The 27,980-nt window shown below is 37.7% G+C and overlaps 1 protein-coding gene across 10 annotated transcripts in view; it reads right to left on the minus strand.

Annotated features, from left to right (window-relative positions):
• ITSN1 (intersectin 1) overlaps positions 1-27,980 on the minus strand; it is a 308,496-nt gene that overhangs the window by 205,336 nt on the left and 75,180 nt on the right. For 8 of the 10 annotated variants that reach the window (XM_056826047.1, XM_056826045.1, XM_056826042.1 and 5 more), the window contains 6 exons: positions 21,919-21,978; positions 19,275-19,367; positions 14,236-14,299; positions 10,251-10,411; positions 6,448-6,627; positions 3,118-3,211 (listed from right to left, as the gene is read on the minus strand). In XM_056826047.1, the coding sequence (XP_056682025.1) occupies positions 3,118-3,211; positions 6,448-6,627; positions 10,251-10,411; positions 14,236-14,299; positions 19,275-19,367; positions 21,919-21,946 (620 nt within the window). In that variant the 5' untranslated portion in view covers positions 21,947-21,978. Of the gene's footprint in view, positions 1-3,117; positions 3,212-6,447; positions 6,628-10,250; positions 10,412-14,235; positions 14,300-17,751; positions 18,707-18,744; positions 18,851-19,274; positions 19,368-21,918; positions 21,979-27,980 lie in introns of those variants that run through there. The other 2 variants (XM_056826049.1, XM_056826050.1) reach the window with 2 other exon arrangements.

The raw sequence follows: 27,980 nt of genomic DNA on the forward strand, positions 1-27,980 counted from the left end.
TCATCAAAGAATCAAAATTGTGCATTGGTTCCAAGGCAGAAAAGCAGCAAGAGCAAGGCAATGGGGTTAAGTGACTTGCCCAGGGTCACACAGCTAGGAAATGTCTGAGACCAAATTTGAACCCAGAACCTCCCACTTCTAGATCTGGCTCTCAATCTACTAAACCACCTATCTGGCTTTCTCACTTTTAACATAACAACATAAATTTAGTTTAAGTGGTTGTTGCAACTGATAGACTCTATTTACTATATGATTATGGCCAGACAAAAAGCAAGTGAGACAGTATAATAGTTCTTAACCATATACCATTGCTCTCTAAAGAAAGGACTATCATCTTTAAAGGTACTTAAGTCTTAACATTTTTTTTAATTTTTCACAGACCAAAAATCAAAATACATTTGTTATTAAAGTGAAATGATAAGATCTTTTCAGTTATGAAAGGTTTACATTCTAACCAAAGGATGTCAATTTAAGCCGACATTTCACTCAGACAGGGACTCCCAGGTACGGAAACTCCCACTATACAATGTAGACCAGTCAGTTCTCTGCAACTGAAAAACTCTTAAGAGAATGGCCTAGCACACTGAAAGGTGAATTGACTGGCCCAGGAACACTAAGCCAGGATATGTCAAAGACGGGGCTTTCTGGCTTCAAGAATAGCTCTACACAGCACTGAAGACCTTTCTTGATGAGGTAACAAATGACCCAATAGTTACAGCAAATCAATGCCCCCCCCCAAAAAAAGAGGAAGGATAAGCAGCAATTCAGGCCTTACAATGCATTCTCTTGCCAATAAGTCCTGATGTAGGCTTATGAAAAATCCCTTTCCAGGACTCATTTTGGGTCTAGATCTATTTAGAAATCCGTAGCGTAAATGATACTATCCAGAGAATGCCAAATCATTTTTGATGGTGACACTTTTGTATGGGGAACTGAACACAAACTAGTAAAAAAAGGTAACCTAAAGTAGCCTTTTCTTTGAGACTAATTGTGATATGCCGCTATAGATTTGGGGCACAATTAACATTTCATTAAACCATTTCCCTTCATTCCATTGTTAATGGCTAATTTCCATGTTACTTTGCAAGAGTTAAAACAACCAGAAGCTGAGACTTTCTATTTTAATTTCAGTTGTCTATGTTGGGATTTAAATAGATAATGGCAGATAGTCTAGCAGCTGAAAAGTGTCTTCATAAATTCAACTGTTTCAAATTACAAATAAGTAATAATATAACTATTGAGCAAATTATTTTACAATAGTTGCTACAAGGTTAGCCCACAAACATAATCACTTACAGTAAATCATTTCTAAAAAGGTGACAAAATTTACAATAAATTCTTAAAATTCTTTAAATAGGGGAAAAAACTTACAAAAAGGAATCCAACTGTGAATTCTGCTTCAATACCATCATTTTAAATAAGCTAATATTCTGCTAATTTGTACTCTTACTTGCTTATCAGAAGTTAATTTATCTTTCTTTTGCACTAACAGAGTAAAGGGAGTGTTACATACATATACGGCCCCAGATGAAACTTATCAAGCCATGGGCTGTTCTGTCCTCTTCTTAAAATATAAACATTCTAAAAATACTCTAAATAAGTTAATTAAAAATAAAATAAACATTCAACACTAGTCATAAATTATGAATCTTTATGAGGAATTTAAACTATTAGTATTAAAAATACAGTGACATGTTCAGGTGAACTAATTCCAACTGCACTAGTATTTGATACTATAAAAAGCCCTTCAGGCTGTGAAGACTCTTGGGGCAAGGGGTAGAAACTGAGGATATTTAGTAAAAGCCCAAAGACCTGGAGCCCTGAATTAACGGAAAATTTGGAAACATGTTCAACATTGTGAAAAGAAAGGTATCAAATGAAAATAGAAACTCACCCCAAAGATTCAATTAAAAAAAACCCAACTTCCATGGAACTTCGATCTGCTAGTACATAAATTAATGAAAAAATACGACAAACATCCCTGCATGGCTTTCATCATTATTACTTAACGGGCACACCGTAAGCACTATCTGGTGAAAAATGATCTTTTACAGTAAGAAGTTCAAAGGTCTACAGAGTTCTTCAAAACATTTTTTAAATGATGTTCAATATATTCTTCTGTAAAAGAACAGAAGGCAAATGAACCAACCCATTTAGAAAGTTTTCAATTAAAAAATGTTTCTGATTCACAATCAATTAACCACAAAACTGAACTAAGTGGAACATTTCTTTTAATGTATACTAGTGAAATTAGGTTTTACCACCTAAAGACATAAAATCTATGAGAAAATTCTGAGGAATGCTTAAAAAACAAAATCTTCTGTGGTAATAGCAACTGTACCTTTGCCTAGCATCTTCATAAGGAAATTCCATTCTCTATTTTAAAATGTCTAATGCATTGAGAGCCAGTCCTAGAGAGGGAGGTCCTAGGTTCAAATCTGGCCTTAGACACTTCCCAGCTGTGTGACCCTGGGCAAGTCACTTGACCCCCATATTGCCTAGCCCTTACCACTCTTATGCCTTGGAGCCAAGATGGAAGGTAAGGGTTTTAAAAAAAAATGTCTAATTCTAAGTAAATTTATTTTTAGAGTATTTTACTCTTTACCACGACCTTCTCGTTCTCCTCCTAGAAAAGGAGTTCTTAACTTCAAGCCTCTAGACATATAAAAAAATGTTTGATAATTATCTTTCAATGTTACTGGATTTCTTTGTAATCCCATGTATTTTTAATGCATTTAACAACATTCTTAGTAGTCCATAGGCTTCACAGATCACTAACGAAATCCATGACACAAAAATGCTTAAGAAAGTCAGTCCTGGAAGAAGGACACCGTACAGTGGCTGTATCTTTATAGGTGATATGAATAATGAATGAAGAAAAAACATATTTGGTCATCAAAGCACACAAGAAATAATAAAACCTACATTTCCTCAAAGAATATAGTATCAGCATGAGTTATGGGACATTCATAACGTTTTGCTTAATTACAGAAATTATGTCATAAGAAAATAAGTAATAAAGATTGTTAGCTCCTTTTAAAATGTAGGCAGTGAATAGTTAATGAATTTATTTAATCGAGTCACCCATCAGTATCACTGAAAGACAAACAGACTTACCTCGCCACATCAAATGACTGTGCTTTCTGCAGTTTTGTATTTAACTGGGAACCTGGACCGGATCTACTAAAAGAAGAACTCTTTGGCAACGTGGCTGCAACAAGAAACAGAGAGTATGTCATTTTAGTTATCTAAGGATGGTCTATTTTAACCAACAAAACCATGAAGTTCTGCCATCTTTAAATATGACCCAGAAAACATGGTTCATCTGTCTTCCATAGCAGAGCCCTCTTCAAGACACAAGAAGCTGACTAGAAGACGTTCACTTTCTCACCTGACTGCCCTTGCAGTTCATGGTGTAGTGCTAAGAAAGCCCATGCCAATCCGCTTTCCTTTCCCTGCTCTTAATCATTCAGACTAACAGGAGTCAAGACAGTCGCAGAATTCTTTAGCTGCTTAAAGACACACATAGAACAATACTCTGTAGACTGACAGTGTATAATGCCTAAGATGATACTGTAACGTGCCTCTATTATGTACAGTAAGGTGAAATACGCATGCGATATGATACAGTGTTACATTACATTGTATTACATTAGTGTATGGCACCAAGGATGAGTTTGGACTTGCATTCAGACTCATTTGCTACAAAAACAGCCTTCACTTCCTATCTGCAGACGGCACGCCCCATCCCTATCTCCTGTTTTAAGTCTGCAGCCAGGCTTCCGGGTGGAAAGTGTGCAAAGGCACGAGTGCTCCTGGACAGATAAGGGCAGAGGAATGCCTTGTGGGTGCAGGGTCAGCCCTGCCAGAAATGACTGTTCACGGCTTTCAGCTCCTCCTACGATAAAAGCACTGCAAGACAGTCCCTGTTCTCAGGGGGCTCCTGGTCTAACGGGACAAGCGACAAGCAAACGACGACGGATAAAAATACACACACAAAGGGCGGCCAGGTGGCCCAGTAGATGGAGTACCAGACACCAAAAAGTCTGGGTTCCAGCCTGGGTGACCCTGGGCAAGTCACTTAGCCCCCCTCCCGAGCCCTGACTGCTCTTCCGCCTTGAAATCGATACATGGTATCAGCTCCAGGAAGGAAGGTGAGGGCTTTATTTACACACTCACACACACACACACACACCCGGAGGAAAGCTGTCTCAGAGGGGAGGAACGCTGGGAATGGCTTCCTGCAGAAGACGGGCCTGTAGCTAAGCCCTCAAGGCCATCAAGGAAGCTCTTAGGAAAGGAGGGATGAGGGGGGAGAGTCCCGGGAATGGGGCACAGCCTCACAAAACACTCCACTCAGGGAGTGCTGCATGCGAGGGGCAGCAAGAAAAGGAGTGTCTCCAGACCCAGAGGACAGTCCGAGACCACGCCAAAGGCGGGAAGGGCCCGGGAGAAGGCTTGGAGGGCCCAACAGAGATCCGATCTCTGATCCTGACGGTGAGCAGACGATTCAGCCATAACTTGGGGGGATCGTCAAGAGCGGTTTGGCCAACTCAACAGAGGCCACAGAAGACCAACAGCTCGTTGCAAAGAAAGCAGGCGAATCGTTAGCATGAATTTAGGGGTAAGGCGTGGAAGCTTCCGCCATTTCTGCAGGCAAACCATCATCTTGTCTCATCATAGGCCCGTCCCCGACTTCAGATGTTAGTGTGCTGGTGAACTAAATGTACACACATGTGCAGGTGCATGTCAACATATACAAGTGCATCCCTGTCAGTCTACACTGGCACATCCGTGTGCATACAGATGTCAACATATGCTTTCTTTCCCAGACAAGGGCTGGGCCAACGGGCTCACGTGATGTGCCTGAGTGGACCCAGCTAGAAATGTGACCGCCATGGTGGAGCCCAGGTCCTCCTGGCCCAGGCCTGGCCCTCCATCCCCTGCACTCCCATCACACGTTTAAAACAGATTACTCGTATCAAAGCTTCAAAATGAAATAACAAATTTGAGATCGTTTTGTCGTGTGTCTCCATGTACGTGTGTGACATGGAATTAAACAGAGCGACTTCTATTTCCTTCATAGAAAAAGACTTTTAAAGAGAAAGCACCTTCGTACACACGTGTTCTGTGTTTCAAAACAACTCCACCCTGTTCAGACCATTCTTTAGAAGATGGGATTTGGCTATTTCCTGATCAATAACAATAGAGATACTTGGAATGACAGAATCAGGTCTTGGAAACTACAATCTCCACCCTACTCAGGGTAACAAGATCAGGAAGGGCTGCAGCAAACTCAAGATTTAATTATCTGAGAAAATGGCCTTCAACAGACATGGGCAAAAAGGACAGACCTCTGGGTGGTCCTGGGTCAAGCTAGAGCCATCATTGGCACATGGGAGAGACAGGAAATGAGGTAGAGGACAGCACACAGAGACTTCCTGTGTGGAGGGAAAAAGGTGGTTGGAGCCTGGTGCTTGGAGTGGAGGCGCTCAGACTGTTTCTCCATTTTGGTCACGTGAGTGATAGGGACTGATCTCTTTTCTTTGCCTCGGCTATCCAGGGCCATGGGCCTTTGGCCCAGCCTAAGCAGAGGGGGTATTTAAGCCCTATTTCTTTCTCTCCCCTCTCCCCCCTCCCTCTAATACTTTCTTCTTCCTGTTTGTAATTAAAACACCATAAAAGGTTGACTGCTGACTTGAGTTTTCATTTAGGAATTACATAGCTGAATTCCTTGGCGACCTTAAATTAATATATATCAGTCTTTTAAAGTGATTTCCATATCACAGTTCTCCCCTGCGGGGGCTGCTTGCTTCTCAGTGACAAGGCAGACTCGTCTCAAAGCTGGATCGGATACGCTAAAAAGCAAACTTTCTGATGAGCTGCGATCCTGTGCGTAAAGAACGTTGTACACCTTCAACGGCTACATACGGATCAACTTAGTATCGTTCATGATGATGAAAATGGAAATGCGGGCTTTAAACTTTTCTAACCAGGACATGACAAAGGAGCAGATGCAGTCAATATTGGGCCCGTATGTGTCGACAGGGCAGCCGCCTGCAGTTCGCGCTCACAAACCTCACCGCCTTGACACTCTGTTGGACCTGTGTTTTTTTATCTGCTCAAGGAAGAAACTATGTGAATCAATGCAATATTTCTGCCTGGACCAAAGGTATACAGAACATTCAATAAAAGCAAATATTACCCCAAAATTAAGAAAATGAGGCTTAAGTGACACATGTATCCTGTATACATGATGACACACGTATGACCCAGATCAAATGGCTTACCATCTCCGAAATGCAGGAAGGGATGGTATGGAGGGAGATTGTAGGATCTCATAATTTGGACATGTATGTTGGAAATTACTATTACACATAATTGGGAAAATATCTTTGAATACAACAATATTTTTTAATTAGGCTTAAGATATAGCAGATTGCATACCAGGATGAGCAAAAGCAGGCAGAGGTTGTATGACAGAAGGAGTGCCATTAGCCAGGGGAGGAACTGCTGCTGTGGAAACAGAAGATACGAGAGGTGGGGACATTCCTACTACTGGAATTGATGCCATTGGGACTGGAGCAACAGCTGTGAGAGGTGGCATGCTGGCAATGCCTCCTATACCTATGAAACAAAAGAGAATTCGATCTATGTGAGTCAATTACAATATAATATTCCATTAGAAGGAGCATAAAGCTTTCTCCCTATTATACCACATCAAATTTAGTTTTCAAAGAAATAATGAAATTACCAACATTATTATTTGTTGAAACCTGTTCAGTTTAACAACAAATATTCAGCTCCCAATCACAAGATTTAGAGAAATGCAAATTCAAACAACTCTGAGGTACCATCCCACACCTATCAGGATGGTTTATCATATCAGAAAGGGAAAATGACAAAACTTGGAGGGAATATGGAAAAGCTGGGACACAAATGCACTGTTGAGGGAGTTGTAAACTGATTCAGTCTTTCATAAAAGGAATATGGACCTAAGCCCAAAGGGCTATATCACCCAGCAATACCATAGTATTGTACTTAGAAAGGTTTGTATGGCAAAGAGATTAAAAATAAAAGGGGGCAGGGAAGGACTTACAGATAAACAATACAGATACAGATACACTTTTTAGGGGAAAAAAGATTTGGAAAGTGAGGGAATATCCATCAATTGGGGAATGGCTAAGTAAGTTATAGTATTTAATTGTAATAGAATACTATTGTGCTATAAGAAATGTCAAGCAGGAAGAGTTCAGAAAAACTTGGAAAACTTGGAAAAGACTTCCACAAACTTGAAGTAGAACCAAGAGAACATTGTACAGTGACAGTAATATTTTGCAATGAACAACTGTGAATAACAACTATTCTCAGCAATACAATGACTCATGATAAAAAAAAAGCCATCTACTACTTCCAGAGAAAAAGAATAGTCTGAATCCTAATCAAAGAAAAAATTTTTTTCACTTTCTTAATTACTTTTCAATGAGTTTCCTTCTACAAAAGGATTGCTATATAAAAATGTTTTACATGAATGCCCATGTAAAATCTGTATGAGATTCCTTACCATCTCAAGGGGGATAGGGAGGTGGAGAGAGGGAGGGAGAAAATAAAAACTCAATATTCTTTGAAAAACATTAGAAACCATTTTTACATGTAATTGGAAAAAAAATAAAATAAAAATTTGATGCATAAAAAAATAGGCTGGAGAAATAAGCAAACAACAACAAGACTTGGCCATAAAGAACTACAATTGTGGCAGAAAAGATCAAGAAACTGAAGAAGATAACAACGAAAAAACAGCTACAACTAAAACCTCAAAGAAAAATGTTAATTGGACTCAATCCCAACAAATTAAAGATAAGATAGAGGGAAAATTGGGAAAAGAAATGAGTAATAAAGAAAAGTATGAAAAAATAATTAAAAGTTTGGTAAAGGAGAACGTGCACACACAAAACCTAAAAAAAAAAAAAACACCTATTAAAAACAGAATTGCCCTAATGAGGCACCAAAACAATCATTAAAGAAAACAAATGCTTAAAAAGCAAACCTGGCCAATTAGGAAAAGATGTACAAAATCTCATTAAAGAAAATAATTTCTTAAACATTAGAATTAGACAAGCAGAAGCTTAGACATTGAAAAATAATAAAAACAATGTCAAAAGAGTGAAAAAAATAGGAGAATGTGAATTATCTCATCAGAAAAAACAAATGACTTTGAAAAGACTGAGAGATAATTTAATTATTGATTACCTGAAAGTCATGTTAAAAATAGAACACAGTCATCACATTTTAAGAAATTTTCAAGAAAAACTGCTCTGATATCTTAAATGCAGATAGTTAAAGAGACATTGAAAAAAACTCTCAATTAAGCCCTGAAAAAGTTTCCAAAATGAAAATTCCCAAAAATAGTATTGCCAAATTCCAGAAGTCCTAGGGCAAGGAGAAAATATTCCAAGCAAAAAAAAAAAAAGAATTCAAATATTATGCAGCCACAGTCAGAAGTATACAATATCCAATGGTTTACATGTTAAAAGGGTAAAGGTCTTGGAATATGATATTCTAGAAAGCAAAGAAGGTAGGATTACAACCAGGAATAATCTACCCAGCAAAACTGAGTTTAGGGGGCAGCTGGGTAGCTCAGTGGATTGAGAGCTAGCCCTAGAGACGGAAGGTCCTAGGTTCAAATGTGGCCTCAGACACTTCCCAGCTGTGTGACCCTGGGCAAGTCACTTAACCCCCATTGCCTAACCCTTACCACTCTTCTGCCTTGGAGCCAATACACAGTATTGACTCCAAGATGGAAGGTAAGGGTTTAAAAAAAAAAAACTGAGTTTAATCCGGGGGGGGGGGGGGGGGGAGCGGAAATGGGTAGTTAAATAGAAGCCTTTGAAGCATTCCTGATAAAAAAAACAGAGGTTAATTTTTAAATGATATTAAAACATAAGACTTGAGAAAAGCATAAAAAGGCAAACATGGAATAAAAATGAGACTTAATAATGTTTAACTGTTTATATTGCTATATGGGAAAATGATTCATATATCTCCTAAGAACTTTATCATTATTAAGGCATGTAAAGAGAGGTTAGACAGAGGACAAGGGTATGAGTCGACTGAGTTGAAATGATCTTCAAAAAAAAAAAAAATAAAGAGGTAGGAAAGAGATGAACTGGGAGAAGGGAGACAGAATAGGGAAGTTTTTCTTACATAAAAGAGATATGCAAGATAAAACTTTTACAGTGGAGTAGGAAATGGCACAGTAGTAGACAATGCTTGAACACACTCATTGGAATTGGTTTAAAGAAGGAATTATACATGCACACACACCGAGTTGTATATCAAAATCTATCTTGACCAACAGAGAAATAGGAGGAAGAGGATATAAGAGAAAGGAGAGAATGGTAAAAGGGAGGACAGATTAAAGGAAGCAGAGTTTAAAAATCAAAATAGATTTTGAGAAGAAACAGGATAAAAAGAGAAAAGAATAAACAGAAGAAAATGAAATGGCAGGAAATAACACAGTCAGTAGTCATAACTGTGAATGAGCTCATCCATAAAACTGAAGTGAATCACATAATGGATTAGAAAGCAGAATCCAACAACAGGTTGTTTACAAGATACATACTTAAAACAGAAATACCCACAGAGTTAAAATAAAGGGCTGGAGCAGAATCTGATGTGCTTCAGCTGAAGTAAAAAGCGCAGGAGTAGCAATCATGAACTCGTTCAAAACAAAAGCCGAAAAAAGACTGAATTGAAAGAAATAACCAGGAAAGCTTTATTTTGTTAAACGACACAAAAAGGACTAATATAGAAAACGGAGTCAAATTTATAAAAATAAGAGCGATTCAATTAATAAATGGTATTCCTACAACGCATCAGTAATGAAAGGTGATATGATCCTCAGGATGATTAAAGATGCTACAAAAAAAGAAGTAAAAAAGTAGTATGTGACAAATGGAGAAGATAAAGCGTTCACTGAAATAAAAGGAGAAAAAGGCATCTGTGAGAACCATATCAAGAGAAGGGAAGCCTTCCCAATTAATGTATTTGTTATATTGTGGCCTGGTATGAATCTGCTTTTGAATTATTTATGACACCATCCATGAGAACCATTTTTTCCAAAGAAGATAAAATATCCCCGGAATTACCAAATTACACTCAAGAGAAAACAAGGGTGTTGTTTTTGTTTTAAAACAGGAAAAAGAAAGAGGGAAACACTATAAAAGTCAAGAAGTCATTTTCAGACTTACCAAATGTGGGTGCACCAGAAATAGCAACAGGTTGCTGTTTCATGACAGGAGGAAGTGCAGCAGGTAACTGATAACCTTGGAGCTTCAGTTTGATAAGTTTCATTGCTATGGAAAATTCTATCTGATCCATTCTTCCATCATTGTTCATGTCAGCTAATGCCCTGCAAGTCAATGCCATGAACCTTTTTGAGAACTGTAACCTTAAATAACCTTTTTTTTTTTTAAACCCTCACCTTCCATCTTGGAGTCAATACTGTGTACTGGCTCCAAGGCAGAAGAGCGGTAAGGGCTAGGCAATGGGGGTCAAATGACTTGCCCAGGGTCACACAGCTGGGAAGTGTCTGAGGCCAGATTTGAACCTAGAATCTCCCGTCTCTAGGCCTGACTCTCAATCCACTGAGCTACCCAGCTGCCCCCAAATAATCTTTTTAAAAGCACTAAAAACAGAATACTCAAATCCCTTAAATCTCTGCAAAGTACCCCCAACCTCCAAATTGTAAAATCAAACTAATTAGTTAATTTTTAAATGGCTTATTTAAATGTGCAGAAGTGTCAATGGACCTGTTTTAACAAAAAAAAAAAAACACTTTTAAATTTTCCCCCTAAAGTTTTGTTTTTTGAAATGTCAAAATGTATAACCTTTGAAAGCTGCTTATGCTATCATTGTGTTTCAAAATATTTTTTAAAAATGAAAAATAAGAACAGCGTAACACTTTAGTCCAACTACAGGAATCAGTACTTTGGACATTACAAAGAATTTAAATGTAGATAAAGTAATTCCAAAGAAATTGAGCAAAAACTGTACAAGCTCCCTGTGGAGTTCTTTAAACCTCACTCTAGGGACACTATTTTTTAACTGACAAGTTGATGCCTCCACAGCTAGTGCAGTTAACTGCTTTTCAGACTCTAGACCTTTGTCTCTTAACAACACAGCAACTGTGCTCTTGTAAAATAGTACTTCAACATAAATTGTCCAAGTACAGCAAGAAAATGAGATTTCATGTAAAATCGTTTTCCTCAAAGAAGAACGAACAAAAGGAACAAAAGGGAACACCTACAGAGATTATGAAAACAGTACAGTGCTTGCCACTAGTTTTTGAAATTGGAAACAAACCACATTATACAGGGTGTCCCAAAAGTTTTAGTGCAATTTTAGGCTTTACTAAGATTTTTGGGATCCTCTGTATAATGAAAAAATTAGATTACTCACGATCTAACTACTAAAAACATTTGGTTCTCATTTGATTACTCATTCAGATCTGGTACTTTTTGGCCCTACAAGAAACTCAGAATTTATCTAGCTATCAAAAATAATTTTATTTGAAACACATTGCTCTCAACAACAACAAAACAACCACAGACCTCGGAGCAGCAAGAATATCTAGTGAGAAAATCTGGATTGAGTCTCAGTTCTGCCACCTGGTAGCTAGCTATATAGCCCTGGGCAAGTAACTTAAACCTTTCTGAGCCTCAGTTTCCTCAGGAACAAAGAAAAGACACTTGAATTGTTTATGCCTGGGCTATCAGGAGACTTAAGGGAGAAAATGTATATTGATTGCTTTGTAAATATAAAATGCTATGCAGATATAAGCTGCTTTTACTGATTGGCAATAATAGCAATAAAAATGCCAAGAAATGGAATATTTAGAGCAGAAAATATAAAAACAACATACATATTACTTAAAGGAAAAAATTCAAGTGTGTAAACTTCTATTGGTATTATGATTAGTTAAGCTTATCAAAGTCTATACTTATCAAAGAATAAGAATAACCTGGGCACTCTGGGCACCCATATTACAGGGGTCCAGTGTGAGAAGTCAAGTTTGTATTTCAGATTAAAAACTGGGACAAAAGAATTACAAATGTGACATTTCCCAATGATGAACATTTTCCCCAAAACCGAAGGAGCCCAGAAAACAAAAATTAAAACTCAGCACTATCTTTTAACTTTAAGAAAGATTTAAAAAGAAAAAATGGCTACCTAATTACATGGCTATTTCTACTTCCTTTAAGCTCAAGATAAGAGATCCTGGACTCCATTAAAAAAAAAAAAAGACTAATCCTCAGGAGATAATGCTAGAGCATCAGGGGAATAATAGGATTCAAATACTGCAAGAATTGATGCTGTGAAGAAGTTTGGCTAGCCAACAAAGACTTGAAAGACTGATTAGCATCATCAGTATTTAAGCTTCCAACTACCACTTCTTGGAATCTTATTAGCTTGGCCAAAAAAATAAAAAAAAACAGTTTTAAAATGCTGGGAAATAGGCCCATGGGAATTCATAGAAGGTTCTGAGTAACTCATTCATGTTGGGTATTATTTTAATAGAATTGCAAATATCAAAACAGAACAAACAAACTATACAGGACTAGAAATTTTCTTCTTTCCTAACTTTTTCATGTGAAAAATTACAGAGAACATTCCTATAAATATCTGAGAAAGTTGAACATTGGTTTAGTAGCATTTCGAGTATCGATGTGAATATTAAAATAAAACTATTTTCCTTTTCTGTCAAAATAATGGAAAGTTTTTGGATTACTAAGAGAAACCACTGAGCTAACCTTGGAAAGACCTACCCACACTACAAAACAGAGAAGAGATCGCAAAAGGTAACTGCCAATGCTGTTCCCTGCATTTAAATTAAATGTAAGGTACAATCCCTTAGGTACTAAAAAAAAGTGTTTAAACCTCAAGAATGCAGCTGTCTAAGAAAACATTGGTAGATTGTTTTATTTTTCACGTTAACTTGAAATGTCATTAATACTACGGCAGCTTGGAATTCCACGACTGAATAAGAAAAGTATTACACACAGAAGAAAGCAATAAACTAAATGCTAAGGTTCTCTAGGTCCCAAAACACATTTTCAAGTATAAAGTATTTCAGATTTTCTGAGTAAGGAAACAGCTATTATTGCTCAAATTATTTTGCTTGAAACCTGAAATACTGTCCTCTGCCTGACCTTGTTCACAGAATGTTATTTCTAGCAGCAAGGGATTTACTGGCACTTTGGTGAAACTATCACTGAATTCAGGCAAAATGCTTACTTTTCTAATCTCTCTGATAAGTCATTAACCTATCTGTACAAATCACAAAATATTTTCAATAAGAATGCTAGGGCAACTAAAAGATGGAATACTTTGTTACACTTTGCTAAGCTTATAAATCAAAAATGCAAATATAATCCCCAAATCTTAAAAAGAGAAAAAAAAATGGAATGATCATTTATTTTAAAAATCAGGAAATCAAGGGACAAAGAAGTTAAATAGCTTGTCCCAAGTTACACAGCTAATCAGTGAAGTAGCAGAAACAGAATGATAGGATTCCCCCATAGACCAGAGCTAGAAGGGACCTCCAAAAACCTCCAGTCCAAACTGGAGAAAACCAAGGTCTAGAAAAATTAAATTCTCTGGGTCACACCGAAAGTAAGCCAACAGAGAGAGGCTCTGAGCCTGATCCTCTCATTCCAGAGCCTGGGTTCCTTCCATGTCTCTTGACTCCTAACATGGGCTCATGCCATTATACACTGTAATACTGCAACTCGAAGAAAAGGCATTTCTAAGTTCAAATTATGTTACTGTGGGACTATATAATTAGAGTTGATTACTTCATGGAAAAATTTTTATTCAAAGTAAAAGATAAATAAACTTTCGCATTTAAAACAAAAAAAAAATCCTTAACTATCTAGAAAACTCATTCCAAAATGACTTGTCCCTGGAAAAGACAAATTTTTTTTTCAAAATAATTAGCCCCCACCAATAAATAACTTTTTCAACAAATAGGTCAAGAAGGGTAAGCAGTTCCTTAATTCTTAAAAATGTTTGTTTTAGTAGTGAATTTTAGACCACAGAACATTTGACTGAAGTTTGACTTTAGGTCTCTTGATTTCCATTCTCCAGCAACGTCCTAACTTCCCATATAGAGCATATGATGTACAAGTGAACACATTTTATTCAAACTTTTAGCAGAACACATTTTCAGCTTACCATATCTGTGCTAAAACAGGCTGAGGTAACCCAGATTGGAAAAAAAAGTTTCTGGCTTGATCACCTGCAAATTAAAGAAAGACTTTCAAATGAAATAAAAATTACTAGAAACCTATTAAAGCAAAACTAGTCAAAATAGCAAATGTAAATTTAAGTAAGCTGTTGAAATTCTTATAAAGACTGGATTTCTTATCTCCTAATATATAAGGGAAAATTAAATCAAAGTAAAAAGCAAGCTGATTTCAGTAAGTACATACCTTATTTTATTATGCTTAGCTTTATTGTACTTTGCAATATTGTAGGGTTTCTTTTAAAAAACTGACCGTTTGTGGCAACCCTGTATGAAGCAAGTCTATCAATGCCAATGTTATATTTTGATATTGCAACATATTTCTGTGTCACATTTTGGTAATTCTCATAATATTTCAAAGGTTTTCATCATTTTATCTGTTATGGTGATCTACGGTCAGAGACCCTTGCTATTACTATTATAATTATTTTAGGGTACCACAAAGTATGGTCACATAAGATGGCCAACTTAATAAGTGTGTGTATTCTGACTGCTCCACTGATTGGCAGTTCCCCCATCTCTCTCTTCTGGCCTCCCTATTCTCAGAGACACAGCAATATTGAAAAACATTCCATAAACTCAGTTCCCAAAGCAGTGGCAAGGCTCTAGAGGACTGACTACAATTTTGAAAAAAGTTCTATTGTTTGTAAAATGCTATCAAAAAGCATCATAAGCTACAGAGAAATCTTTCGTGAAAAGAAGAGTTCATTGGTGAGGCAAATGCATTGTTACCTTACTTTAAGAAATTGCCACAGTCTTCAACCAACCTAATTAGTCAGCAGCTATCAACACCGAGGCAAAACCCTCCACTGGCAAAGAGACAACTTGCTAAAGGCTCAAGTACTTTTTCATTAAATGGGGTGTGTGTGTTCGTGTGTGTGTGTGTGTGTGTGTGTGTGTGTGTGTGTGTGTGTGTGTGTGTGTGTGTGTGTGTGTACTAAGTTATAGTGTAAACATAACTTCAACATATAGGGGAAAACCAAAAAGTCTGGGGGACTCAATTTATTGTGATGGTCATTTTATTGCAGTGATATAGAATTGCAATATCTCCAAGTATGCCTCTACTCACTAAATGATTTAGGAAGTTTCCCTAACATGGTTATACTAGTTAATTCCATGTTGAAGGCAATTCACCATTAAAATATAGCTGTTAATAATATCTGCTTAGACAAGACAATCATGCATCTTTTTGCCTTCTGTTTAGAGTCTGTGAGCTAGAAAAAATTGAGATGATATATACTTTCTTGGAGAAAAAATATCATTTCCCAATAAACTCAGACACATAAATAAGATTTGATGAAAGAACTAGAAAAGTTTAGCAAAATAACTTCTGAACGATACTTATGCACCACAGCCCAAATGTTCCAAATGAATGCTTAACTGAAATATATCATGATAAAACAAAGGAATATACAGGTACCTTTTACACTTATGACTAAGAGAAAATTCTTTACCACTCAAAGGTTAGAAGAGAACACAAAATATAAAATCATTCAATTATAAGAACTCAAAAGCCTTTTGCCTGAATAACAGCAATGTAACAAGGATAAATGGGAAAATATCAATTGGGGGAAAAAATATTTGCAACATTTTCCTCTAGTAAAATTCTATTATCTAAGATGTGGAGAGTATAAACCTTAAAATTTCTTAGACTTATAAATGTTGGAAGTTTCACCATTGGGAAATTTCATACTTGAAAAATTTCCTACTGATAGTCTATTGGAATGTGAACCCCCCTTTGGCATGGGAGGGTCCTTCTCCTCCCTACCTAAGACTACTTTAGGACAGAAACCTTTTGCTAAACAATGGAAAGGGCTTTGACCTATGCTTAAGCATAGAACAGGAAGTTCTTTGAGTCATGATTGATTTTAGAATTGATACAATAGAGATACTTGGAATGACAGAACCAGGTCTTGGAACTTACAATCTCCACCCTACTCAGTCCTAACAGGATTTAGGAAGGGCTGCAGCATAGATCAAAAATTAATTATTTGAGAATATGACCTTCAACAGACATGTGCAAAGGGGCAGACCTCTGGGCGGTCCTGGGTTAAGGGAGAGCCACCATTGCACAGGGAAGACATGGACAGTGATTGGTAGATGTGAGAACTGAGGGGAGGGAACTTGGATGGTTTCCTTAAAGATAGAGGGGTCTGAGGACTGGGGGAGTGGGAGAGGTTTTGCTCTGAGAGGTTGTGCTCTGAGAAGCTTGCTCTGAAGGAAGCTGGAGGTGGAGGCCCCTGAGACTGTTTCTCCATTTTGGTCATGTGAGTGATAGGGACTGATCTCTTTTCTTTGCCTCAGCTATCTAAGGGCTTGGGCCTTTTGGCCCAGCCTAAGCAGAGGGGGTATTTAAGCCCTATTCCCTTCTCTCCCCTTTCTCTCTCTCTCTCTCTCTCTCTCTCTCTCTCTCTCTCTCTCTCTCTCTCTCTCTCTCTCTCTCTCTCTCTCTCTAATACCTTTCTTCCTCCTGTTTGTAATTAAAAACTCCATAAAAGGTTGACTGCTGACTTGAGTTTCATTTAGGAATACATAGCTGAATTCCTTGGCAACCTTAAATTAATATATATCAGTCTTTTAAAGTGATTTCCTTGTCACAAGAGAAGTAAGATGAATATAGAAGTCATTTCCCAAGACCTAATTAGTCAAAAGAGATGAACAAATAATTTTGAGAAAAAGAATTTTAAACTATTTTCCATATGTAAGATTGTTCCAAATCACTAATAACAAAAGAATAACAAATCAATTCTGAAATTTCACTAAACTCTTTTTTTTAACTCTTAAAAAGAAGACTCTGGGGAATAAACAGAATGAACATGATGAAAAATTAAAAGGCATCAATAAAACTGAGAGACAAAGACAGGCAGAAAAATAGATAAATAGTGACAGGCAAAACCAGAGAATGAGAGTATTTTTGCCCATTTCAAAACTAAACACTAAAAATTTATGGCACTTTTTTGATGTGGCCAAATTTCCTAGCATAATGAGTAATTTAGAGGAGAATAAAAAGATAAGTCACAATTAAGTCTAAAAAATAAAAAGAAATCTAAAGTAATTTGGTTATGTACACACTCAGTTCTTCCCCCCCCCCCATTCCCAATGTCTTTCGATATTGTCATCCACTCTAACCTCCTTTCCTTTAGTTATAGGGGGGGAAAAAAGCTCTTCTCTTTGCCAAGCCAAATCCTTCTACCTGGTTCCTTCAAACCCATTCCAAGAAAAGCCTTGATCCAAAGCTCTCTTATGCATCTTTAGCTTCCTCTCTACTGGCATATCAGGATTAGCCTACAGGAAATCTCAGGACTGAGCACTATGAAACAAACAAGCCAAAAATTCCACCAAAAACAAACACAGTAACAAAAAAAAATAATAATAATACTCTTTGTTTAACTCTCTCCCCTCCTAGTTTCATGTCAAAATTGCAAGAAAGAATAGTCTATACTCACTGTTTCCACGTTCCTGGTCACCTACTCATTTCATTTTAATTTTGCTGTGGACCTCAATTCCTCTCTTGAAAAAAATCTTTCCCCAATTTAAGACTTCATCATTTATATTCATTGAACTGTATACAATTCTCCTATTCCTTGGCCTGTCCTCATGGGCTGACACTAAAAACTATGTCCTTTGTGACAGCTCTCCATCCACTTCATGATATTGTACCCCCTGGTTCTTCTTTAGCCTCAATACTCTCCCTCTCTTCTTTTTGCCCTGGCTCTTCTTCTTCTAGCTTGTTACATGCCTTCCTTTGAAATCCTGGCCATTGCCATGGCTTCGTTTAGCAATTCTAAGTAGAGGACTCTCCGATCTACTCTCCGCCCCATGTCTCCCAGCGGCCCAATCCTGTCGTTCTGACTCTAAGAGCATTCATTCATTCAAACATTGACCGCTGGTGGGCACCATAGGCGATGTGCATGGAGACACAGTTTAATGATGACACTGTGCCTGTCCTCCCTGAAATGGACAATCTGACAGAAAGCACAGATCAAAAGAGCCCCGTATTATGGGATAAGTCCATGAAAGTGGCTCAGGACACTTTGGGTCTGAGGGAGGAGGTCCTAGTGGAGACTCCTTAAAGGAGATCATATTTAAGTCGGACTTTAAACATTTGGTGGAACTGTGATGGATGATGAGGGACGAAATGAAAAGCAGACGTGCAAAGAACAGGAAGAGGCACGGCAGGCTTGAGGAGCGGTTATACAGACATGATCTAACTTGGATGGGGCGCCGGGAGCTCAAAGCTTCATTTGTCTCCCCTGAGAAACCTGCCGCTCTGTCTCTGCTGATCAAACTGCCCGCTTCCCAATCTTGCCCAAACCTCCATGAAATGAGACACTGAGTCCTGGCTATTCTACGTCGAGCACATCTCTGACATCTGGTGTCCTCTTTTTAGGCTCCCGTTTCCTAACGTGGACTTCTGCAATCAATTCCCAACGCCTCACCTTCCTCAGCACGTGCCCGTCCTGATCCCGGGCTCACGCCGCTCTCATTCACCTGCTCAAAATGCTTAAGATGCTGCCACCTTCTGCTCATTGACATCTAAAGACTCAATCCTGGCATTTAGGCCCCTCCCTAGCGGGAGCCCCGCCCACCTCTTCAGGCTGCTTCCGGCTCCACCCTACTTACTCTGCTCCTCCCCTTTGTGCTCTCTGCACTTCCAGGCTCTTATTCATAGCTCGCCCTCCTCTGAATCCCTTTCCTCAGTTTGTATTCAGGAGTTTACCTTGACCCCCCACAGAGAGCTCCTGGCCACGCCCATCCTTCTGTTGCTGGTGTCTAAGGCACTTCAGCCAAGCTGCTCCTTTCAGTGAGGGCAGCACCCAGCCAGCCAACACGACTTGTAAGACTTAAAATGGTCACAACTTGTCTTTCAGAGTCGTCAATATTTTTTTTCACAAACGCATAAACCATCAAAATAAACGAATACAAATTAATATAAATGGATGTGATATAAAATACTGTATACAACTACCAGTAATGAACCCCGATGTTGGCTTGAGACTATGGAACTGCTGATCATGCTTTGCTCGTTCTTCTACAGTGATGGCCCAAATATCCAGGCTGCCTGTAAGTCAATAAGGAAAAAAAAAGGAGAGGAATGTTATTTAACTTCTCGAATACTTCTGAACTTTAAAAAAAATCAACAATGAGGGGCTACTAAGTGCCTCAATGGAGAGAGAGCCAAACCTATAGACGGGAGGTCCTGGGTTCAAATCTAGCCGCAGATACTTCTTGTCTGTGTGAACCTGGGCAAGTCGCTTAAACCTCTTACCACCCTTCTTCCTTGGAACCAATACTGATTATTCATTCTAAGAGAGAAGGGTTGGGTTTTTTTTTTTTTTATTTATTTCGACAACGTGGGATACTCTCTACTAATAGTAAACATGACTCCTCTCATGCCTTTTCCTTTGAAGTCATTATTAGTTACTGGGGCTGAAAAAGTTCACTGCCTAGAAATCTAACTTACAAGAAGGATCCTCCTGGATGACAGACCTCCCTGGGCCCTTACTCAAAGCCTTCCTAACACTGTTGGATCTGCATCTGGAACCCGAGGTCACATGCAAACCAAGACTACAATATGGAAGTAGAGTTTATGGGAGGAAAATCCTCAAGTCGTTGGAAAAAGGAAGAATTTCTTTTTCTTGGAAAGTTGGGTAATTCTAAAACGAAACATAGTTAAATGAGTAGGTTTAAGAAGCTTGTTCCACAATGATGAAGCTAGCAGGAATGCATTAAGTGCAGAAATTTGATCCATTTCAATAAATTATCAAATTTATCAATTTTATCAATAATCAATATATCAATTATCCATTTTATCAAATTCCTCTGCTTTTATTGAAACTTGTTGTTCTGTTTTATTTAAACAAGCTGCTGCAATTTACTGTATTTATTGCATTTCTTACAATCTTATATGCTTTAGCTATTGACCAATCTGGCTTTTGGCTTCTAAATGATTGTAAAAGCAAAGACAAGGAACACTTAAAGTCTGCTTTGGCTTTAGCTATTGATTAATGCCTTCACAGACCAAGTGTGTCACACTGGTCCCTGGGATGACCATATAAAAGAAGGCTCCATCCTAGATTCTTCTTCTTACACTCAGAGCAACCAAATGTCTCCGATTTTTGGCAGAAGATCTAATCCCAAATGATCCTATTCCATGTGTCATACTTATCTTTCCGGTACTTTGTTAACAAAAACAACCAAAAAAACTATTTGGCAGACTTCACATCCGATTATTGGTCTGCAATATCTGAGCACTATTCTCAGAGGGAATTGATGCCGTAGGCACGAGCTATTTCGAATACAACTTCAGACAAACAGAAAAGGCAGGAGATGATAGAAAGTTTCCAAAGTCCCAGGAGCTTTCCAACATGCCTCAAATAGAAGGGCTAAGAAAGCTGGGAGATGATCATCATTGGACACCGAAGAACGAAGTAGGAAACGGGTCAAACGTCTTGCCTGGCGTGGCACACCTAGAACCGTTTGAGACTGGATGGCAGAGTCCTCATTCAGAGGTCTACCTCGCACTCCCCTGACCCCTCGGCGTCATCACTCTCCCCTCCACGCTTTCCCCTCAGCGTTCACCTCATTTTGTTCTCTCCTTCCACACAAGCTTCTAAGTCAGCCCCGCCCACGTCTTTCTTTCCATTCAAGCCCCAGGGCCAGTACGGTCCTTTCCAGGAACCTTTCCCAATAGACGGGAAGGGAATCTCTCGACAGACCAGGGTCTGTGCCTGAACCCCTCTCCTCTTCCTTGCTAGTTTTCATCCCCCTCTTATAGTAAGCATCCTGAGGGGGCAGACTGAAGAGGGGACAAAAGGCTCCTTTTGGCCTCAGCACACAGAACACACTGCGTACACATCCGAGCAGAGGAGACTGCAGGGCAGAGGCAAAGCAGCGCGAACCACAGCAGATGGAGCGCGGAATGAGGAGCAAGGAAGATCTGTGTTCCAATGCTGTCTGATCCTGGTAGGTCACTCGGGCTCTGGCTGTCTCCGCTCCCTCAACCGTAGGATGGGGATGACAACACCCCCTCCCTGCTTTTACCTTGGATTGTGAGGATCGGCTGGGACAAGAGCAGCAGCGTTATAACTGCCTCCCCCCCTTGTGTGAATCTCTATGGACACAGCCTGCTTGACCTGGGCGGGGATCTTTGGGAAACATCGCCTCTCCTGCCACGTGCCTCCCAGAAAGCCCGACAGCCCCAGAGGACCTAGAATGTCTCCCTTCATGTCGGGTCAGAGGATCAAAGATTTGTACCCAGGGGATATTAAAGCTCATCTCCCATTGATCTGATGGCTGTGAAGCGGCAGGAGAGCGGCATATTAGAAAGGGGCCAACTGCATTTCATTCACATTAGAGTGTGGAGATAAACCAAAATAGAAAGGGGGGAGAATGATTGATTTCTAAAGTGAAATCTTCAAGGATCGGATTGGGAAGGTGGGTCCTCCGATGTGGGGCACAATACTTCTGCATCAGCATATTGTCAAAAGCACCCTCTAGACACATTTTGTGCTCCTAAGATCCACTGCACAATATGATGAGAAGCGAGAGGAGAGTTCAAGGTGTAGTCCACTCCTTCAATGGACTTGCAAAAGAAAAATCTGAACACTTACCACCAAAAGATGTTGGAAACTGAGCCATGGTTCTATCACTTTTAGCTTGCTAGTAGAAGCCTGTAATGAAAATGCTATAATTAAGTTTATGTAGATACATATTTTAATTTGTTTTATAAATAAAATTTATTACTTAGGCATTCTAACATGCAGAGCACAGCACACATTTTATAAAAATTTTGAGAAAAGTTGAATAATGGACACTGCTATTCATTTAGGATAGAATGATTAATATATTCCCCAAGTTGTATGTCTATTTGTGTTATCATTCATCTGATTGTCTTTATGGAAGCACTGTGAATAGAAACATTTAAGTTTCTTAGACAGATTTCACATAATAAAATATATTATTCTGAAACTGGCAATATTGCCTGAAACAATAAAGGGCCAGGCAGTTAAAGAATCATCCATGTAAAATTCCTCTTCATTAGACAATAAAACCTTTTAGTCCCTCTTTTTACCTCTAAACATAAGAATGTCTTAAATTTCAGGCAAATGACAATTTAATGCTTTAAATAAATTGGGCATTCCAATATCCTTATGATAGAAAAGGCAGAGTAGAAATTATTCTTCTTTTCCACCTGGCCTGAGGTCACAGGACAAGTCAGTGGAAAAGCAAGGACATTAATCTAAGTCACTAAATCATTCTTAATCTCCTCTTTTGTTCATGTATGTTGTCACGCCTTAAAGACTGCCGGGCCCTAAAGGACTTGAGTTTAAATATGGCCTCAAACATTTCCTAGGTATGCAAGTTACTAACCCCAATTGTCTAGTCCTTGCCACTCTTCTTTCTTAGAACTGATCCTAAGACAGAAGGTAAAGTTTTTAAGTAAACAAATAAACAAAAAAGATAGGTTGTCTGTCAAGGAGCAACTTGTGATCACACTTAAAGTAGTAGACAATTTGCTAACCACAAGAGAGGAACACTCTCATTCTGCCATCTGATTCTAAGTTCAGGTCAATGTCTCTATAAAGTTCTTATCAGAAATCTGTGTAATGATCTAACTGGACTCCCCTTTGAACCAAGAGTCCTAAAATGAGAGACAGCCATCTTTCTTCCCTTTGTTTCTGGCTGTAGAGACTGTTAGGCTGACCTCTTTTGAATCTTTATGAATCTCATTGGCCCTGGAGTATTCTTAGTCTTGATAAGACCAGGGCACAATGACATCCAAAAAAAGAGAAATTCCATAAAGTCTCACCATCAACAAGGAGACCCGTTTCCATTTGGGCTTTCATTCATGACAGGGGTAATGCCTCTGGCATCACTCTCCCTGATGTATGCCTCATTTGATATTGGTGAACAGAAGAGAAATGAACAAAGTTATTCATCTCAGTCTATTATGTGAATGTGAAGATGTGATCTTGCTCTAGAGAACAGTCTGTGAATTTCTGACTATTCCCAGCTCATTTTTATTGAGGCTAATCCAGGTGCATTTGTACCTTTCTAATAAAAATTTTATATAACAAGAAATTGGGAATTTGGCTTAACAGTTTCTGATGTCTCCTCAAGTCATTGTTTTGAGCAATCACGACATCAGACAAAGAAACAGCAAAAACAGATCAACAGGGAAATTGAAATTTGCTGAAAGGTATCATCAACAATTAACAATTTCAAACTTAACATCTGCAACAAACAAAACAGGACCCAAATATCTAAAAAGAAAAGCCAAATAGCAGCTGATGGTACAGAGGACTGAGTGGTAGGCCTAGGGTCAGGAAGACTTGAATTCAAACAGACATTTACTGGCTATGGGACGCCGGACAAATCACTTAATCTCTGTATGTCTCTTTTCTTGAGAGAATAATAGCAACTATAATTATATAATTATATCAAATTCTTATATGGAAGATAAGGGTTTCAAAAAATACAATAGAATGGACGGAAATAGACAATTATTTTAACTATGAATGTTGATGTGATCAAAACAATGTGATCATAAAAATGAATGTCAATTAACTCAGACAAGAGAATAACAGAATAAATTAGAAATCAGAATTCAATGATATGGTTTTTTTTATTTTATTTCGTTTACAAGAAAAGAAGGAAAGCTTTTCTCATTTAAAATAGGAGGAATATTTGAAGGAAAGTCTATTATGCTTCATCTAAAGTTAAAAAGGAAAGAGTAATAATACCATCTGGGGACTTTTCCATTTAGGGAAAAAGTTCTTATTTTGAGATATCTTAATTGATTCACAGAGAGCCTTAAAGTTGTGTGCTTCCAACATGGCAATAGCAAAAATAGACAATTTAAAAAGATAAACAAAGAAAATATATTTTACTTAAAGGTAGCACAGATAAAGAATATAAATAATAAATGTGTGCACACCAAAAGGCATATTATCTAAAGCTAAGAGTTAGAGGGGGTAAATAGATGACAACTAGAATATTGTACCCCACTTCGATGTACTACTTTCAGAGATAGAAAAATCTAACCAAAAAATTAAGTAGATCTTAAAATAAAGAGAAAAACAAATTACCAGTTTTAAAAATGCAGAAGAAATTGAAAACTTTTGCCCAATGTGCCAATAAAACCAATAAAATATTTACAAAAAATGTTGAACACACAGATTATTAGAAAAATAAATGGAAAATTCAAACAAATCTCCAAAAAAAGAAATTGAACAAGCCATAATTAAAACTCTCAAAATTTAAAGTTTAATCAATTCCAAGACTCAAGTTACTGGAAAAATATCTCAATCTATGACAAAAAATAATTTGGAAAAATGTAAATCTCTTTGGCAGAAACTGATATACCAAGATGAACTCTAATGCATAAAAGACTTGAACTTAAAGTTGATATTATAAACAAATTAGAAAAGCAAAGAGGAAATTATCTTTCAGATCTATGGATAGTTGAAGAATTCTTTTTTTTTTAATCTTTACCTTCTTTCTTAGAATCAATACTGTTTATTGGTTCTAATGCAGAAGAGGGGTAAGGGCTAAGCAATGGGGGGTCAAGTGACTTGCCCAGGGTCACACAGCTGGGAAGTGTCTGAGGCCAAATTTGAACCCAGGACCTCCCATCTGGGTCTGACTCTCAATCCACTGAACCACCCAGCTGCCCCCTAGTTGAAGAATTCTTAACGAAATAAGGCCCACAGAAGACCACAAGAATATAAAATAGAAAATTTTGATTACATAAAATTCAAAAGGTTTTAAACAAAAGTAATGCAGCTAAAATTAGAAGAGAAATAAGTAATTGGGGCAAATATCTTTGCAATGGGTTTCATTAATAAGGGTCTCACTTCCAAGATATACAATTAACTGATTTGAATTTACAAGAATGTCATTTCTTAATTGGTATGAATTGGCATTTTGCTAAGAGAGAAATATAAGGTATCTATTGCCATATCAAAATATGTTCCAAATCACCAAGAGAATATAATTAGAGAAATTCTGAGGTTCAATCTCATACCTGTTAGATGAAAAATTTTGACAAAAAAAATGTTGGAAGATATAAGGATATTAGGAAACAAGTATTATTTTATTAGTTTAGAGATAAGAAGTAGAGTGGCTGGCTTGAGAAAGAATTGGAGTTTGAAGCAGAGCAGAGAGAGCATGTCAACTTCAAATGTTGACATTTATAACCATTTTACTGTGTCAGTTACTGTCTCTGGCACTTGGAAGAGACACATACTCAAGAGACTCTCTCTCAGGGCTGGAGGAGATAACATCTTTGCCTCTCTCTCTGTCTGAGGGAAAGACCAGAAGGAGCTAAGTATTTTATTTTTCCAACTTTAGAAACACTATTGACTATCTAATTTCTGTCTTCATAAATTGGCTTATATCTGAGACAATCAAAGAAAGATCTCATCTTCAGAGTCCTAATGTGATTCTTGTTTGAGACTCAACAAGCTAGCCTTTGTTGTTTTAAAACTGTAAGGCAAAGTTAAGAATTATAAGGATAGTAGCATATTTAGAATAGTATAAATTTAGGTTACTCAGATCAGGGAGGAGTAGTGTAGCCTGTGAAACATAGGAGAAACAGCTCCTTGTGGAACCAGGGAATTTATTTGGGCGGATTTAGAATCCCTTAGAATTAAAAATCCTTTATTTATCCGTATATATTTCAACAAATATTTTATTTTTTATAATAAGAGTCTCTTTAGCATCCTTGTGCCTGGCCCTGAAGTGAAGTTCACATTTGAGCTTCACTTCATTTTATCACTGAAGATACTTTTGATTACACCTATCAAAAGTATCTGAACAGTTTTGAAACTGTATTGGAATAGTTTTCCCATCTATTTATGTACATCAACATTATTATTTTTACAAAGATTATGATAAAAACAGGAATGTTAAATAATGCATTCTGATGGTTGAATTGATCCAATCGTTCTGGAAAATAACTAGGCACTCCATCCCAAATGTCTATCTTTTAATCCAATGATAATGCTACTACAAAGAGATGAAAGAGAAAAAAGAACAGAAAAGAAAAGAAGAGGACCAACAAAAACAAAAGTCTTTTTATTAGTTCCTTCTGAAGTAATATAGCATTGGAAACTAAATCAGGAAATGGCAGAACAAATTTAAGTTGATATATGTAATCAAATGCTATTGTGTCTTATTTTTATCAATGATATAATATAGAATTGGACAAATAAAATTAAAACAAGCATTTATTAAAATCCTATCACATATCATATGGAATGCTATATTAAATGTGAACAGTTTGTTTTTATAATTTAAATTATCTCATAATTAATTTAATAAGATTAAAATTATGAATTATATTCTGAAATGAAGTGGTTGGTTTCAGAGAAACATGAACTAATATAGAATGAAGTGATTTACATAACAACACTCTAAAAACAAGCAACTTTGAAAGTCATAAGATTCTTGATCAATTCAATAACCAACCACAGTTCCAGAGGGCAGATGATGAAGCATGCTCCCTACCCAATCCCCTCCCAAAAGATGATGGAATTAGGATACAGAATGAGATGCAAGTGTTTTTGAACATGGCCAAATTGGGAATGAGCTCTGCTTGACTAAGCATATTTGTTACAAAGGTTGCATTTTTTTTCTTTCAATGGTGAGGAGTTGGGAAGAAAAATTAATTTATTTTCATTTAAAAAGCAAAATCTGGAATAGTAACAGCAATGTAAGTGTTGCAGATGGATGGCCACTGGCAGCCAGGGAGGTTTGGGCTGCTGTTGCTGCTGGACCTTGGGCTGGGTGGCCTCTTTTCAGAGCAGGTGGAGGCCCAGAAATCTGTGGGGACACCACCAGAGAGAAACCGACCATATCCATTGCTGCATGGGCAGAACCTAGTGCTCATGAGAAGCATCTTCAGTATCGTGTTGGTCACTATACTAATGGCCATGTCTACAAGCCCCTTTGCCATCGCTAACTGGACCACAAGGAAATCTTGTGAAGATGACAAGTAATGGTTCGTGGGACCCCCTGGAAGGACTGGGATTAGAAACCAAGTCCTTGATATCCACACGGACTCAGCTAAGCAGGACTATACCACAAAAGCTCCCACTTATAATCAGATGATACAGAGAAACCAACCACTAACAAGTATTTTTTTCCTCACACTGTATTTAAATAATCAGAAAGACTTTTGCTTTTGGAGTGATTATTAGGGCAGGCCTGAGGGTACACTGTAAAGAAAATAAGTTTCCTTTTGGAAGAGTCTGTAAGAGCCTTTTAGAAGGGATTAATGATGTCTGCTTATGTTCATATGGAGAAATCAAACTAATGTTTCTTAGGATTCCTTCTCTGTCTGATGGAAATGAAGGAAAACAACAAATTTCTTTTTAATGACAAAATTCGAGGTTTACCAAGTAAAACTAAGACTTTTTGAGAAAGCAACACATTTGACTATTACATCGGCTAATTCATTCTCAACTTTGCACTCTTTAACACTTCCCCTTACAGGCTTCCTTGTAATGTAACTAGGCGTATCACACATGCCTAGAAGACACTGAAGTTCAACTGAACACATTGTGTGTTTTTGTATGTGCTTTGTTTTCATTTAAAGTCCCGAAGCATATTTATTAGCTATCAGAAAAAGCCAAGACTGAAAAGTCCCACTCGAAAAAAGGTGCTCAAA

Source organism: Monodelphis domestica, chromosome 4 (assembly GCF_027887165.1).
Source record: "Monodelphis domestica isolate mMonDom1 chromosome 4, mMonDom1.pri, whole genome shotgun sequence".
NCBI classification, from domain to species: Eukaryota; Metazoa; Chordata; class Mammalia; order Didelphimorphia; family Didelphidae; genus Monodelphis; species Monodelphis domestica.